We start from the raw sequence: 18915 nt of genomic DNA, 5'->3' as shown, positions 1-18915 counted from the left end.
ATTTCCTAGACCAAATGGTGGTGACCAGGCAGACCCGACAATTTATGTGGCCAAGTGGCGGTGACCAGGCAAACCTGAGGTTGTAATTGTCCGAGTGGCTGTAAATATGCAGACATGAAAATTACCGTGGCAAGTGGCGGTAACCAGGCGGACCAGAGAATTACCGTGGCCAAGTGGTGGTGATCATGCAAACCTAAGGTTGATAGTCCGAGTGGCTGTAAACATACAAGGCCTAAGCCGATTAGCAGGAACCGGACCGACCTAATTTGCAGAGTCCGAGAGGCGGTGACTTGGCACACCCGATGCTCGAGTCCGAGTAATGTTGACCTGCTAGACCCAATTCTTGCCGAGTCTAAGCGGTGGTGACCAGCCAAACACTAAACTTGTTGAATCCAAGTGACAGTGACAGAGGCGAGGCTTGCCGAGTAACAGTGGCGGTAATCAGGCATAACCAAACTTTGCAGAAATGATTGGTGGTAAAACACAATATATGACGTCATTTCCGCCAAGACCCATTCGGCTAAAATGTTGTACATTTTCCATTTAATGTAAATTAAAAGTAAGTGTAATAAGAAACAAAGTAAGCATTGAATGAAAAACATTTCCTACTGTGTTTAGTTGCATCAAACAAAAAAAAAACACTCGTCAAAAATTATTTTATGGATTCACATGATGAAAAAGATTGCTCCTTTCGAAACAAATCACTTTCCTCTATTTGCGTACGGCACAAACAAAGTACCTGATGTATTTAATTGATGGTAAATCTCTACAGCCTTAACCTGTTTTGTAGATAGTTGCCAAAACATTATTCAAATGTATTAGATCTTTTAGAATTGACTATAAAATAAAAATAAGTTGAGAGTCAGCTTCATAAAGTGTCCATAAAACTAGCCAATTTAAGGAAGTTATCGCACTGACCAAAGCAGCTATGTCTTTGTGTTTTTGGTTTACCTAATAGATGTTTTTATAATTATTTGTTTTATTATTAAAGTTCCTCAAATTAATGCAAACTTTGATAAGACTTACCATTTACGTTTTTATTTCATTCGGGATTGATGGGATACGATTTAGGCTTTGCACATAAACTAGTTTAAACCCGGAGTAAATTACATTTACTGACCGTTCAAAGGCGGTACCTAATAAGCCTTGATAAAAATTGTTGTTGTTTTTTGTGGAGTTTTATGCTGTTGTTCTATGTTTCTGGTCTGTGATTGTTTTGTTGTTTGTGTTCTTTGTCTTTGTCTTTGACCAGTTGCCATTTATATTTGATTTTTTACTGTGCTTTTTTTGTAGTTTGTCATGTTAAATGTATCCTTCTGTTAAAATATTGGCATTAAGAATCAGTTGCTTTATTCTGTGATATTGCAATTGACTTGCTGAAAACTGTTTGAAAATCATGATTCATCCCCCAAGAAAACCATCCGCGGCCTCCGACATTACCATCAGTCAAAAACGGTGTTAAAATAAAATGCATTGTAGCATATTTGCATTTCGAGTAGGACAATAAAAGAACCATTTTAATGCAAGAACAAAACATCAACATGTATTTTAATTATCTTCTTGCTACTCTCAGATTGGGTTTTCCGTATTTGCACTTCTAGTTCGCGTTTGTTTTAAGTTAAACACATTTTTTCAGATTCTTGAGTCTACCTGTGACGTTGACATTACGTATTTCCCGTTCGACGTACAGGAATGCCCCATAAAGATCACAGCCTGGAGCTTCTCCGAAAACGACGTGAAGATCCTCAAGGAAAAGGATCAGATAGGTCAACGCGAGTACGAGGAAAACGCTATGTGGACTCTGGTAGGTTACTGATATAGTGCCGAATCCAAGCGGTGTACATATTATACTTAATGTGGTAGACGAAGTAGTAGTAGTAGTAGTAGTAGTAGTAGTAGTAGTAGTAGTAGTAGTAGTAGTAGTAGCAGTAGTAGTAGTAGTAGTAGTAGTAGTAGTAGTAGTAGTAGTAGGTAGTAGTAGTAGTAGTAGTAGCAGCAGCAGCAGCAGCAGCAGCAGCAGCAGCAGCAGTAGTAGTAGTAGTAGTAGTAGTAGTAGTAGTATTAGTAGTAATATTATTATTATTGTTATTATCATGATTATTATTTCTATTATTATTGATGATAATTAAAGTAATAAAAAAGGTATAATTTCTACTAATTATTCTTTGTAAAATCATAAATAATTCGAAATTTTGGCCAATTGTACTAATAATCCTTAGATGTATACTTAAGGTTTAGATAGTGACAGCTGTTTATTTGAAAAGTGTATGAAACAATTTATTGCTAAGAAGGACTTTATTTTAATTTATAATTCCAGATTGGTTCTTCCGTTGAACAAGAAAAGACAGGGGATTCTTCAATTATCTTCAAAATAAAAATGAAGAGAAAGCCGAGCCACTTCGTCATCAATATAATTACCCCTCTTTTGCTTCTTTCGTTCTTGGCAATTCTCACGTTCGTGCTGCCTATCTCGTCGGGAGAGCGTGCCTCGTACGCAGTCACCATTTTTCTGTCAATAGCAGTTTTTCTGACTATTGTTTCGTCCGAACTACCGAGTAGTTCTGATGATGTTCCAATACTTTCGATATTCCTGGCAATCTTGTGTGTTGATACTACTGCTATTGTTGTTGTATCATTGTTTCAACTGAGACTTCTCACAAGAGATGAAATCGACCAGCCTGTCGGCGGATGTTTTAAGGTCATATACAACATTACCATGGCAATACGGTGCAAAATGGGAGGAAGAAAAAGAAAGCACAGTTTCAACATAGAAAGCAAGGGAGTTGACGTAAAGGCCAACAGCATATCATGGAAAGAAGTTGTTAATGCTCTTGATTATCTGTTATTCTGGTTTTTTTCTCCTCTTTACTGTGGCTGTCACTACATACTATTTTGTTGTCTGTACTACGAACCAACCAGCGGAACAAAACTCGCAATAATTTAAAACTTAATTATATATGGTTGTTAAGGCATCGAAATGTTGTACCGATTTCGATTTGAGAATGGTTTAACGTACTCGTTATACTTACTGTATGCCACAGGATAATAAGCTAACTTATGTACGTTCATAACAAGGAAATATTCAATACAAAATAATGCCTTATATAATAATTTCTTGAAAATAGAAAACCGTTTTAGCCGATGCTAGATGACATTCGCAGTTTTGAATCTTTAATTTCTGTCAAACAACATCTCCACCTAAACCGAAACTGCTTTTTTCAGTCTTGGATATAGTTTCGACGACCGAAGGACCTCACTTTTAAACTGTGTTCATAGCATTCCTTTCTCTTGATATACCAACAAGACAAATGTGAAAAATACAATCAAATGTTGGATATGGATCAAGCAAGGGTCGATATTAACTATATTTCCAAATGAGCATGAGAGGACTCGAGCAGTTGAAATTGAGTGTTTTTCAATGAAGTCAGTTGTCCTTTAGAATATCAATTCTAGTATATGCGGATTTGCTTTCATTAAATTAAAATGAAATCAATTTAAGCTACGATTAATTCCTAACCGGCAGTCGATAATGAAAAGCAATGGTGTGCACTGACGTCAAGCGGATGAAAGTTGGTTCATGACGTAAGCTTAAACGAAATAGTATTGAAACATGTTTGGGAACCCATGTGCTTGCAATTGTCTAACACAGAGACTAGTTTTATCGATTTGATACTTTAACTAACGTAGAAAGAAATAGACGAAAAAATTTGGAATGAACAAATAAAGTGTTGCGCAATGAAATTGTGGACAGATGTATCTTTGGTTTACATGAGTTTTTTCCCCTTATTTTCATTATATATCCCTCTCTGCATATATACTATTTTGTATTCTCACCACAATATTAATAGCTTGAAATATAAATGGTATCACCAGTGACATTTGTTGTTATATTGCAGTTTGTAGTTCGTATTTGGGATGTGCTTGTTGTATTGTTGGTTTAGTGTTGTGACTGTGACTTGTAAAGACGCTGTCATTTTCGCATTTGCTGTGGCATAACAATTTAATGTCGTAAAACAAGACGTGTTTAAGAGTCCCGTATACGAAGGTCACGGGTTGTCCGCCAGTGCACGTTCCGTAAACGGCAAGATCATTGTGGTAATACTAGTATTTTTCCGCGTAACGTTACTTTCCTAAAACTTTCCTCAAGTGGACACACACAAATAAATCTGGTTAACGGGTATGCAGGAAATCATTGTAAAAAAGCATCTTGGCGCCATATTGAAACTGACACCAACCTCCCATTTTCACTCCATCATCGAAACATTCCTGGTTATTAAGTGTACAGGAATGTAGTAAACCCAAGCGAATCCAATATGTCAACACGAATAATGTCCCATTTACAACCACTAAAGGCCTGATTGACTTCCTTTTGTCAAACTGATATTGAATCTGGAATATTCAGGGTCTTTTCGATTCTCTAAACTGCACTTTGCAATGTGAAAAAAGGAATAATTTACGATGATTCTATAGATTCAACGTAATAATGGGTAACACATTATTTATTATATATATTTTATCGCCCACACCCTTTATACATAGATAACAAAGACTCCGACGGTGTTAACACATGAACACAACCAACATATACATATTTATTGTAGTTAATGCTAACATCTTCTTAATTTGTCTGTTGAAAACGGATCGAACAAATGCACGTACACTCATTATTCACGATTAGTTTTTTGTCCTAAACCTAAACCACGTCACGACGGTTTCCGAGTCATATTTCTAACCGCTCAATTTCTCAACTAAATCGTGTTTTCTATAATGCTTGTATCATTTGAAAACTCATTGTTTTAAGCGACGACACGCTTCATCATCCTTATTTCCATCCAAAACTGGTTTGCGTGCATTTTTATTTCAAAATATCTCCTTGCATAATCAGAATAATACATTTGATTCTTAATTGAGTCATTAAAATACATGTTTTTCTTAAAACAAACAGATAGTTATTTATGTTTTAATTTTTTTAAGGAAGTAAGTACGCAAGCAAGAAAAACAAATTAGTATGCAATTGCAATAATAGTTTATTAACGTGGCGTGTGCATCAAAGGCCAGATACCACACAGTAAATTTCCTAAATATCACGACCCCCAACACCATATAAGGGGAGAAATTTCAACTTGTGTACTACAAATTAAAAAAAGAAAGAAAAAAGTCACCACTTCCGGTGTAGGAGTTCAAACTGTCATGTGTAAATGAATGAAAACAGATTGTAACACCGAATAGTCACATTTAAATTGGTGAAATTTGACCTTAGGCATTGCAAATAATATATCGTATAACGATGATTCTAACATATTGACAATATTACCGGGACTATTGGGCGTATTAGTCACGGCAAAATACCATTTTATGCAGTACGTCATAAGTTTTTTATACACGTTTGGAATGACATACACTATAGTACGAGTAAGCAATTCATGTGAATATCACCGAACAAACAAACACACGGGTTTTAACTAAAAGGCGACTGTAAAACCCACGCATGGAGGCGCATACATGCGCACACACATCGTAACAAAAATATTCACCTCCAGTATCTAAGCATGTTACTCTTCCCAATAGATTGATAATTGTTTTCTTATACACTCCGGCAGGATTTCCCCCTCCCCCCTTAATTGATTGATAATTGTTTTCTTATATATTCCGGCAGGATTTCCCCCCGCACTTCAAGCACATGGAATTTGATAAAAACAGTTTTTGCAAAACAGACGCTGGGGACCGTACTGCGTGGGTCAATATCATAATATTGTAAAATAAACAATACCACACAATTTGGCCACACTGCAAAACCAAATAGTAAAACATTTTTAATATATATATATGTCTATATACAATCATGATCACCAAACATATATAAGAGAGTTGTAATATCAAAAGAATACATATGGAACCAGAACAAAATACAAAATCAAATAACGTTATATTTCAAATATATAAAATAATATTGAAAAAGTCAATTTAAACTTGGCTTTATCCAACGAAACGTCGGGAAAACAACTACTAGTAGATAATGATAAAGCCTTTAAACAGTGACAAGATTAATACACGCACTGCAGTTGGCACTTAGTTATACAAACCGTTTGTATATACATTGACTCAGACGTCTATATGTTTTAGAAGTGACATATAATGCATTATATTTGGGTGAAATTACATTTTTGAACTTACTTATTCAAGTAATTTACAGCTTCTTTACTGATGCAACACCTCAGCTTGTTACGCGCTGAGTATCACAAAAACGTGATTGATTCTACTTATACGCTTGAGTCCCTTACACGCCATTTTACATACGTCAGTTTTTTACTATGTTACATTTATTGATTTTCGAATGGATCGTGTTTGTGTGTGTATGTGTGTGTGTGCATGCGTGCGTGCTAATATCAAACTGTGTCAATTGCATTTTATTTTATAAAATATTAAAAAACCAACCAATTCCAATTTCAGTTAAATGTTTGCCCCATCTATTTGCTTACATGCGACATTATGTCAACGATTTTATTGAAAATAAACTTATTTTGCCCATCCCTGCAGAACTTCTGATCAAAACGACAGTATCGTATATATTTGATAATAGTTACAGCACGCACAAAACAAGTTATTATAACAGTCACTAACGTAGTGGGTGGGGTAGCTGATTTGGACCATGTTTTAAAGGACAACTATCAATAGCTAGAGTGTGTTTAAACTGAAGGAGATGTTATTTATTCGCACGCTAGTTATTCAACGGTTAAAGTCCGCCTGGTTGTAGCGGCTCCGATGTTTGGGGAGCTTCATGTATAGACGACATCAGGGAAACACTATCGAACAAAGTAAAAGTATGTGAAAAACGGGTTGACATTACTCCCCAAGTGAGATTCTAAGCATTCACTCTCATTCCAGTGGATTGCCAAGTCCATGGTTAAGGCATTTTATCAATCAATTATATAGATACAGTAAAATATCTAAAGTCGAGATCATACAAATTGATACTTTTCTGAATCAAAATGGTTTTGTACTGATCAGTATGCATGATGTTTGTTAAATCTGATTAATATTTAAACATGTAACTATTAAATACGAATGCATCTTTATTATAGATTACATAAGAAATAAAAATAAATTTACGGACACATGATAACCGCCTTGGAATATCCCGTTCACTGGAACTAGCTTATTTCACCATAATCTCACTCTTGTCCCGACATCAGTGATTACTAAATGAAAATTATCGAAGCGATGAATGACATTTATTGTAGAACTAAATAATCAAAAAGTATTCCGTGCAAGTTTAAAAGCAATCTGTCGTAAATAATTGGAGTAATTGCATGTACCCACGGTATATGGGACATTACTTACACTTGCATTCTGGATTTAACGTAAACCATTGACAGCCAAACAGAGTGTTTTAAATTTCGACAGGGGTAATATTTTATCGAGTTGGATATCACCTTTGATTGTAACGTTAGAGCTGGCTAAAATTTCATAAAAATGAAGAAAAAACACTGTTAAGTCACTCTTTGAAACAGTGAAATATCGTTAAATTTTCTTTCACTTAAAAATCTATACCAATCGCCTGAATTCATACAATACAAACACATAACCTCACCATTAATGTAAACTATCCATATATGTTATCTCACATCGATGGCATAAAAATCATTTTTAGCAAAGCACAATTTATCATTCACAGGTTTGCTCAAAACACTTAATTGATGGAAAACCAACAAAAGAACATCCGTTTCCTGTTCTGAACATGCGGTATGCAGTTGTAGAAGCTACTTCGAGACGAAGGCCTCTTGTAAGAAGATCACTAAATTTGGCATCAGAAAGGAAGACAGCATCTTCGGAATCAAAGGCCGTCAAAGATAACGAAAACTGTGTTGACTTGGCAGCTTATAAGTTTATAGCAACAAAATTAGTCGAAACAGAGTGTCAATGGCCCGAGGCTAAAGAATGCGAATCAACTTGTTGCAGTAAGTTTGCACATATGTGCAAAAATCGTCCTAAAATGATCGATTATTTAACACAAAAGATTGACATTGTGGAACTTGACCATAATTATGTGTATAGAAAAATAACAAAAAATGCCGCTAACCAGCATTCTGTTTCTAAATTTAGTGCAAAAAATGTCACGACTGACTCAGATTAACGGTTTTATACTGGACTGAATTTGACTGATTGCTACATTATCTCATTTTGGGTCTAGGTTACCATACAAGTTGCTGACCAAGTTTTTTCTGTGCTTGTTAGACTTAGACTCGGATGCACATACTAGGATCTTGTCCCAAGACTGAATGTATCGGCACAACTGATGAGTGGCATTTGCAATTCATGGCTGAACATTATGGCAAAACACCTGTTAAAATGCGTAGTATGGTAACCATGTGCGGCTATTCAAAGAACAATTCAATCATCTTCTAAAGACTCTTTCCCACAAACAACGTCCATCATCGATTGTTCTGAAATCTTTATCCAACGCATGTTTAACTTAAAGGCACGTGCCCAGGCTTGGAGTACATATACAAATAACAACTCAGCACAGCAAAACTTTTAGTGGTCATTGCACCAAATGGATTTATACGGGCTTGAGAGCGTTTTGTCTGTACAAGCCTTCTTACGGTTTGTACGTGTATGCAATGGACTATTTCTTTTGCCGGAGTGATGAACAAATTTGGGCACCACTGAACCATGAAAATGAGAACCAGAAAATCTTGTTATACATTGTTCATATAAAGCGCGTGCATGCCGGCAAGCAAATTGTACATGTTTTGGGCGGGGTTTGACCTCCGTAAACCAATGAAAATTCATTACGGAAACACCACAGGTACATGTACTTTTTAGATCGGAACATCCATATATGGATATGCGTTAAAAATAGTACTGCATTTAATAGGAAAGCGTGTTCAACTTATGTGCAATACAATGTGTAGCAAAATGGTCTTTGTCATTGAAGCAGTTATTACATCCGAAAAAATCGCTAAGTATCGCTGAAACTAAATGCTTATAAAATAAAACTTGAATATATCAATCCGCATTTCACGCTACAATGGACTTGATGAAGACTTCAAGCGAGCACTTAACGCCATTTTGTTTAAATGGAACTTGATTCATAACAATCCTACTCCCAGTTTGGAAACAGAGCAACTAAGTCTGTTTAAATTCAGTAAAGGTGAGTTTATCTGAGATGCATGTTTTTATTTTTTATTAAACTACATATTTTGGAAACTTTTCGCTAAAAACGTTTTATCCATTTTCGCGTTCCAATGTACGGGCTTTCCCGGATGTGCGGAGATTTGTACCAGTAACTACACTATTGCTTCATGAGCATTCTCCTATAATTCGGCTGGTAAGAATGTAAAACAGTGGTACGATATTGAATTGGTACGAATTCTCCGACATCCGCTTCCAATACGCTTCTGACACAATGTAAAGTTTGCCATTTTCTACTTTTATTTCACAGGGTTTTCTCATTTTTTGTTTGTTAGCATCAGATTAAACGGTGAAGTATCGGTTTTACACTGACTGGGATATTAAGCTGCTAAACAAGATCTTAATGTTGGTGAAATAATTTGTTGATGTCATGCCGACGACTGCGGCCATTTTGAATATTCTGAACGATCTGCATTATGACCCATTACACACAAAACAAACCAGAAACGTTACTTTCTTTACTTTCCAAATACGTGAGTCACAATGCTTTATTTTTTTTAAGATTGAATAAAATAAATGAACAGTGATTGGGCTAGTCTTATTTATTGCTGTATTGTTTTTAATTGACATGTAAACATCGCAAATTGTGAAAGAGAAATTTTTCAGCGTTCATATACCTAATATATGTCGTATTTATTAAATACGCATGTGTCGTTTTGATCATATATAAACAATTCATGGACAAGTCAATCGTAACCGCTGCCCCCTCCCCCCAGGTCTGTGGAATACCGGGACTTTAACTGTCGGTCCCGCCAAAACCAGGCAACATCCCTGCCCTGCTGTGACTAACTGTTGCCTGTTATCTCAGTCTCGAGTCTTCTGTATAAAAAATCGTCAAAAGACTCGTTGACCACCATTTAAGTGGACTTACCCCTGGATCCAGGGGAGCCGTGGTAACAATTGACTGTTGCATTACTCTCCGAATCCTGCCCCATCCTTTCACGCACACAATAGTCAGTACAACTGTACATTCGATAAGTAATATCTATTTCTTTCCCCACCAAAATTTCGCTAATTCTGCCAACACAATGAATGTATAGTTTATTCGTTCAATGGAGTTTGGATTCTAGGTCCTTAGAGAGTAATCAGTCAACTGTAGAAAGGCAAGGGCACGTTCCTTGGAGGGATTAACTCTGCAGACACATACTATTTTGGCTTAAATTGATAATTGTTTGATTTAAAATTTCAAGTGAGTTTGATGATTACACTAAATAGCTGTTATTGGTGTTCAGATCAACTTTCTATCTATAAAACATTACGCTTGCATGAAGTAAGCTTACCACAATAAACGTTTTATTCGCCAATAGATATCAGAAAGTAACTTGCTCATGTTTATAACCTTTGATTATATCGTGACTGAGTAATGGCATTTTATTTAAATAACATTAATAAATACTTAACACCAGAAACCGGCTATGTCACTATTACAGGCTTTGCAAATCTCAATTAAAAGTCTGACTGGGGTCTGACTCGGTTCGAACAGGCGTTCAAAGTTCACAGCACATGGTTGAGTTCTTAGTGGAAAATTCCCCAAAATGTACATGTTACTAGCTATTTCAAAAAAACAAAAATAAATATCATATAAGTTTCTGCTACATTGTATTAAACAAACACATGACATAAATGATTATGGTTCACAATTGTGTGAAATTTCAGCTGTTTGACATAAAAAAACACAGATACAATAAATATAAATGATTCAATGTTGCATTAACAAGTAAACATATACAGTAAAACTGCGGTCATTTGAACAGTTGGTCGTTCGAAAACCAGCTGTCATTGGAGGATAAGCTCAGTTAAATATATTGATACTGGATTCAAAGTCGAGGAGATGGGCAACGTTGCCTGTCCCAAATTCAAAAATCATGCGCGAAACCTTATGATTAACTCAAGATCATTATTTCAACAAATTCCTGAAAGCAATTCCCAAATAAACAATCAAACGGCAGATGTTGACAAGTTTTCAAAGTTTTAGAAAATTGAAATGGTGTTAAAAACCGATTTTCACCGTTTATATTTAACTACTTACTTGATAAGGGCATTTGGGAAGATTTCTACAACGCAATACATAATCGGTGCCGAACTAAACTAACAATTTTGAAAATACATTTTACGACATTTCATAGCAGACTAAAATGAGACTTTTCGGTCATTCAAAACAACAGATCACTCAAGGTTTTAGCTCGGTCAATGGGGTCCTCGAACAATAGCAGTTTTACTGTACAAATAAACCCTGGTAAGAACTGTATTTGACTTATAGTGAACATAGGGTCATTAGGGATAATAACGATTAACTTCTGAACAAAAAATAATTATATCTTGCTTATCTCCTCGGACATGGAGTAAGGCAGCTAGGTCATTAAATTGGACGTTTATTTCATGTGTTTCTGGTACGGATAGAAAAAATCCGACCTGAAGGCACGCGCGTAAGCCAGTAATTAGGCTTGCCATACACCGTTTCCAAGGGTTGGAATTTTATATTCTGACCAGAAAAACATGATTGATGAATTCTTCCTTGCATATCTAAAAACTGAAATTTGTGGAAAAATTGACGTAGATAATTCACTTTTGTACATTTCACCAAAAAGCACGTGCAACTTTGATTACTGACGTCATAAATGGCAGTAATTTTAAATCACTAATGACATCAAATAGTTCCTCTAAAACTGCGTTTTTACAATAATTTATTTACAATTTAGATAAAAAGTGGTGCGTTGTTGCACCTGACTCATCTATCGTTTGGGAGTGTAGGAAGGGTTTTTTCAGCACTGGAAACATAATCTGAAACACAAAGCCTTCCACCCCCTTGCACACAAAAATATATTCATAAATATGATAGTGAAAATTTAAGTGTTTTCCGGGTATGCGAGTAGTTATTGAGACCCTTTTATAGTTCTTGCGGCTTCCACGCCCCTCCTCAACATTTGATATCCCCCCAACACAATTTGGTGTAAACGCCAGCTTCACCAACCCAACTCGAAGCCATTGGTGAATGTCCTTATGAACATAAGTCTTTTAGTAATTCCATCAACCAAGTATAGTGCATCTTTTTAGTAATCCAATTCCTTAATAACCTAATATAACTTTGTAATTGTTTGCGACAGGTTGGAAATGGGGATGATGACAGACCAGCCAGCCAAACTCAAATTGGAGTACACATCATGCGGTAATTTATTAGTATTTCACAATCACTTTTCTAAAATGTTTCCAAACTGTAGCATTGTTTGAGCTGGTTTGATTCTTTAAAGTTTATTTTTGTGTTTGTTTTATTCCTAAATGACTTTGTTTCATGTCCGTTGTAAATTATTTAAGGTCACGGCAATGGGATTAAATCATTATCTAATGAAACAAAACAACCTCTGGGTGTTTGTCAATTTTGTGAAACTATTTTGTTTGCTCTTTTATTTGAGCACAACATTAAGAACTAATTCTAGAAGCAGGTAAACAAAATTTCTCAAGGCAAATGGGATAAAATGTTTTTCTGTTACATCAAGGTTTTTGACTTATCCCTCAAACTTCTTAATACATTTCAACATTCTGTAAAAGCACAAATGTTTTGTTTCTTTTTTTATAGCCACCTCGTTGCTGAAGCTCTAGAGGTTTTATATGGACAAAAAATGCTGTTCATGATATTTCTATCTGGAATTCCATACCGCCTCCAGAAAATGGAAAATGTCTTTAAGTAAGAAGAGATTCTGAGAAGAGATTCGAAGTAAGTGCATTTTTGACTCCTCCAAAATGCTTCTTTGTAGTCAATTACCTTGGAGTTGTTAAATACTCGTTGCAAAATATTCAAACACAATATATTTCATCTTTTTGTCTTGATATTTGAATCCATGAAATTACTCTATGTGACTTTATCAAATTCATGACTACATATAGAAGTGTGTATGCCTCAAATGATTGTTAACTGGCATACCTTCACAGTAGTACTTTTATTCTGTTAAAAACATTGCATTTATGTTATTTGCAGATTCTGATGTGCCAGCAGCCTGACGTGGTCAAACAATCTGAAACTTGGAGTGGATGCAGCACAGAATCCCATCTTTCAAGAGGATGAAGTTGTTAGTCACCTGTGTCAAACTTGATGTGTGAAATGATACAAAGTGTGACATTAACGGCAAATTAGTAATAATTGAGCAACATATTGACAATTTCAAATCTCTGTTATAAATCTTAATTTTGTGCCAAATTTAGCATCTAAAACCAGATTCTTTCCATTTTTGCTTGTTTGTTCGGTTTCTTTTATTGCAATATTTTTTTTCAAAAAGGAATCAGTTCAGTATACATGTATAGTAGTTACGGTGTTTTGACTGTCAATGAGTCCAAGATCACTATTTGTATGTTGTTGAACTAATATGTTAAATATTTAAGATCCAGCTGTCAGTTCAGAAAACATTGATTGTGCTTTTGAGAACACTGAATTTTATTAACATATAATTTGACATTGTACATATTGCAAGCATTGTTTCAGATTAATCTATATAAATTAATATTAGATAACTGTAGCCTTAATATGTGCATATTAACATCCAGTATGTGGATAATTTAATAGCCTTATTATGGAATTCTGTGTTAATAATATAATATACTCATTTTGATTGTTTCAATTGTTGTCATATATAAATGATTTTAGGAAATTTGGGCTTGCTTTATTTGCTGGTACACTCAACAAATATATATGAAATAGAGCTTAGTAAGCTCAGCTGACAGTTATTCACTGGGTTCTTATTTGGGTGTGTTCCAACAATATCACTGACTTGATTACCTTTTTGTATATGCTATATAGGCGCTAAATTTAGAAAATATTTTCAGCTAATTGTAATTTCAATTTATCATTTCTTTTTAGATCATCCTGTGTGTTAAAATATAATTTTAGGGTTGGAAGTCATTTGTTTGTAATTAACTTTGATAAGTTTAAGCTTCTCTTACATACTGGGTCTTTAAGAAATACCTATGGATATGGGAATTTGGTTTTGTCTATTTCCACGCTTAATTCAGAATATACTTCATGTCAAAAATGTTAAGAGAGGTCATGAGATATTGGGCCTTTAAAATTCAAGAAAATCTTAACATTAGTTTATTCATAAAATTTTATTTCCCACCAGATGTAAAATAACAACAACCTTTTTATCAAAAAGCAAGACAAAAAGGTCACTGTGGGTGATCTAAATTTGTAAAGAATACATGTGTACATGCATATTTAACTGTCAAAGGTCTAAAACAGATCTCTTTTAGTGTATACCTGATTTTAGTAAAGCTGTTTAAAATATTAATTATTTGAAATTTAGATAATTTTGATCATTAGACATGATGTTTGTTAGATTCATATGTCATTTCAAACACAAATTATTTTAAAAGCTTATTGAAAGAATCGTTTAGATAATTTTGTAATGAAAACAGTATTTGTATTTGCCCTAGGTAAAATTTTAATTACCCCTGATTGTAATAAACTTCAGTGCAACATTATTGGTATTTGATCATTTTTATTTATTTTTTGTTTTTAATATATTCTTCAAATGCGTTTGTGTACTTGATCTCAAATGCATAGTAGCTTTATTTAAGTTAAATAAGAATGACATCTCCAAGCTTCGATATAAAATATATAGTAATGCATTATATATAATGTATACACTATTACTGTAGATGGTTGTGTATATACAAAATAAATTGCTAACAGCAACAGAACTGCTTATTATTTAAAAAGTTTCATTAACATTTACGGAAAACGTTTCCCTTTTACTCCTAATACGTTTCACTTAGTCATTAAATAAACTTTAAAGTGTCCGGCAATAACAATTCAAGCCCGTAGAGGCAGCGCCTTAGTTCATATTAATGTTTATTTTAAAGCTGTACGCTGGTCGAGCTAGTGACGTTTATATTACCAAAAATAGTGGTTTCCTGGAGTAACTTTTACCAGGTGATGAGGTCATTGCCGACCGTGGTTTTACTATCATGAGAGAATTGTGTTTCCATTTGGTAAAGCTAAACATACCAGCTTTATGAAAGGGCGAGATCAGCTCTCAGAATATGAGGTTGAGACACCAGAAGGATTGCTTCAAACATATGTAGAGCGAGCTATAATACGTATGTAATCATATAGAATACTTGATATGAAAATGTCCATCAAGTCCTTTTAAAAAGGAAACAAAACTTTATTGGTAGTGTCAGCACTTTGTAATTTTAGAAACCCTCTGATTAGGGATGACTGTAACGAATATCGTATGCCTTCTTCAGTGTCGTGTAGTCAAGAAGGTCTTCATATACAAGCCTTGGCCATTCCTTGGGGTCGTTCTGTGACCATGTTGCATCATCAGGTGGTAATTCAGGTAAAAATAAATTATTATTATATATATATATATATATATATATATATATATATATATATATATATATATATATATATATATATATATATATATTTAGACCAATCCAACCTTTGGGTAACTTTGATGCAACCTTTGGGAGACTCGTGTCGCCCATAGGATATATGTTGTGTCGCCCAAAAGTAATTGTGTTTTTTTCTATCAATTTATTTTTTAAAATAATAAAACAATTTTGCAAACGATTTTGAACGCTTTAAAAAAGGTTCAGTCATTAAGCACTAATCAGCAGGAATACCATTTAAGGAAAAATCATGAATTTTTAAAAAGTGTGTATATTTTGAAAACAACCTTTGGGATACATTTAAATTTTTATCAATAATTTTCTTGTCATAGGTATATGTTTGAGATAAGAATTCATAAATGTAAAGAACATAATATTTTTTAACAGAAAAGTAAATTGTGTTCAATTTTAAAGATTCCGAAATTCCCTCAAAAAAATATTTTCGCAATAAGCGTACGTTCCGTGTTTTCGTGTCGCCCAAAGGTTGATGTATATTCAATGCTTTGCAGACTATAAGAACGGCATGTTCTTTTTAGTTGTATTAATTATTTTATTGAAAATTTAATAAACACAAATGACAAAAGTGCTAATATATAATTTATAATAGTTGTATTTTAAAATGTTTAATTGGACATTCGAACCAAACGTCGAGGAAGTTTCAATTTGGCCTACAGTCACTACCAAGGGTGACGGACCTGACGCAACTATTTGCGAATAACGAATGGCAAATATGGTCGCATGTGCTTCGTCTCTATATTACAGAAAACCGTGTTCTATATTTATATACTGATATAAATGGGAACAGTTCATTTCAAAACCATTTAAGGTACATATACTTACAAATACGTTCGGATATAATACTTCAGATAAAATGAATATGCTCGGAGTTGCAAGCTAAATAAAGCACATATTATATCTTAGTTAGTAATTGAACAATTGTGACTCACAACAGTTATCTGATATTTTTTTATAATGTGCTATAATAAATGATTTTCACTGCAGTTTTATAGTTTATTCATGTATCATATGTACACAACATGACAAAACATAAACTACAAATATTTAAGAGTTCAGTGCACATCCATTCATAAAATTGAATTACAGGAGACTAAAAATACAACAACATATCTTGACATTGTTAATAAAGGATAAAAAACAATTAAGTCTATTCTAAAAAAGATAATTACTCTTATTTACATGACTCTTTTAAGCTAAGAAACTATGATACATCTAAAAGGATTATCACTTAACTACTTGTACAAAGCATTGAATCGGAATTCAAGTATATTAAAACAGGTTTTGGTGGTTAATTTAACAATATCTGTATTTGAGAGTAAAAATATACACTTATGTACCTGCACGTATTATTTTATCATGCAAACTGATATGTTTGTCTTGAAGCCAACGAAATCTGTGATTTTATATATACAAAAGCTGTCATATTTTAATGCTACTTAACTGGTCTGGATCTACATAAACATTAATCAAAGGTAAAAGATTTTCTTTATGGAATGCGTAAGGAGTGAATGCTGCTGATATTCATTCCATAAATTGTGTTCAAATCATACAGGCCATTAATAGCCTTTTCTATTTCCGTTGTCAACAAATGTTGCCGAAATCATTAGAAATAAAACAAGTGTAATAGGTTATTTATTTTCAATTTATACTTCTTGTTTATTGGTACAGGTTCAGTTCATATATGCATATTACTTTAGAAAAAGAACGGTTTAAAAAAGTAAAACACAAGTTTAATTCTGTTACTTTACTGTTTAACGCGTAATGATGCGTTATTAGTGAATAATTAGATGACTGGCTGTTTCCGTGTATTTATATGTGTTAACTATTATCGGCGAAACGAACTGCGAAATTATGCATTTATGGAAAATATTTCTTACTTATAACAAGATTATAAACATGTATTCAGTAGCTAAAACCGTACAAAACATAAATGACTGGTGGGTCCTAAGATAATAATAGTCATCAAGTATTGTCTCATAAAAGAAATACCGTTTTATGTTCCTTTGTTTCATATTAAAGACGGTGTCCTTCATTATATTTTTTAATTATATTTCTTAATTTTGATAAATTGAAACACTTCTTTCAATTGAGGTTACTCTAATTTGGGCGTGAGAGTGAATCTTTAAATGAGATCTTTTGACCAGTAACTCTTCAACTAAATTTGAAACACATGAAATGTCACAGAAGTCCTCTCTTGCTTAATGTCCAAAGAAAGTCCAATTCTAAGAATACTAAAATATGATTTTTGCGAACATTCAACAGTCAATCGCTTGAATCCTGAACTGAACGACGTAGAGACAACACTAGTATCCCGTCTGACAATGACTGGCCGCTGACACTTAAACCGAGGAATTCGGACTTCATTGAGTTGTTCCATTGTGTTGTTTGCATTACCACTTCACAAGTAATGCATGAAATATGTCTACCATATGCAAATGAATAGTCTGTAAATGCCAGACCCTTTACTCATATCATGTATGTTTTAGTCGCTGTAAATAACTCATGGATACTTAATTGCCTTTATATAAGCGTAAGTAAGAGTTAACATTTTCAAGAATAGCATAATACTTGTGTCTTAGAGATACTTGTTTTTAAATGTTGACAATTAAATGTGTTGTAGCATGACTTTAAAACCGAGTATATAAGGATATATGTTCATGCAAGTCGTGTTTTATTACTTTGGAATACACAGTAGTTAACTTTTAAATTGAAATGTGAAAAACACCATAAATATCTTGAAATGTCGATAGAATCTCTTAAAATAAAGCAGTGGGCGTGATTGCAGGTCAAGGGGGGTTTGTGCATTGTACAAGTATGTGCTTCTAGCTTCTATACCGATATAATGATATTTTTTTCATAACCTTGATATATGCATTTTTTCAACATTTAGGTTCTCAACTATGTGTAATCTTTATAAGAAAAATAATTTGGGTTTTCTTAATTATTACAGTATAGAATATCGGTCACTTAGTGTGAGGACCTAGACGCGAACCCAAGCAATGACCTTTTTAAGCTTTATTTAACAGCTGAAAGTGATAAGATTAACTTAGTTGCAACCTTCAGACAATATAAGTCAGAAACCGAAAACTGTTAACTCAAAATGGCCCCTAAACGGTGCCAATATTAAGTATCCAGTATACTATGTTTCCTAGATAAGCAATAGTTCCACTCGGGATTAGGATTCGAAGCAGGGTCTCTTGCGAAACAACTATGCCGCACAACCGCATGGTGATAATGACTCATTTTTATATTTTTATGGTAATTGCCCCATTTGCATTATCGTCACTTTCAAGTGTCGTGGCACCAACCTCGCAC

At 34.0% G+C, this 18915-nt stretch overlaps 1 protein-coding gene across 1 annotated transcript; it reads left to right on the top strand.

The window, feature by feature from the left end:
- The first annotated feature begins 1111 nt into the window (after positions 1-1111).
- LOC128235298 (acetylcholine receptor subunit delta-like) lies at positions 1112-3846 on the top strand. The gene is made up of 2 exons (XM_052950114.1): positions 1112-1804; positions 2318-3846. Exons 1-2 carry the CDS (start codon positions 1793-1795, stop codon positions 2942-2944), a joined length of 639 nt encoding a protein of 212 aa, XP_052806074.1. The 5' UTR covers positions 1112-1792; the 3' UTR covers positions 2945-3846.
- The last annotated feature ends 15069 nt before the right edge of the window (positions 3847-18915 follow it).

This window comes from Mya arenaria, chromosome 5 (assembly GCF_026914265.1).
Source record: "Mya arenaria isolate MELC-2E11 chromosome 5, ASM2691426v1".
NCBI classification, from domain to species: domain Eukaryota; kingdom Metazoa; phylum Mollusca; class Bivalvia; order Myida; family Myidae; genus Mya; species Mya arenaria.
The sequence above is the reverse complement of the archived record's forward strand: the minus strand, read 5'-3'. Positions and strand labels throughout refer to the sequence as shown.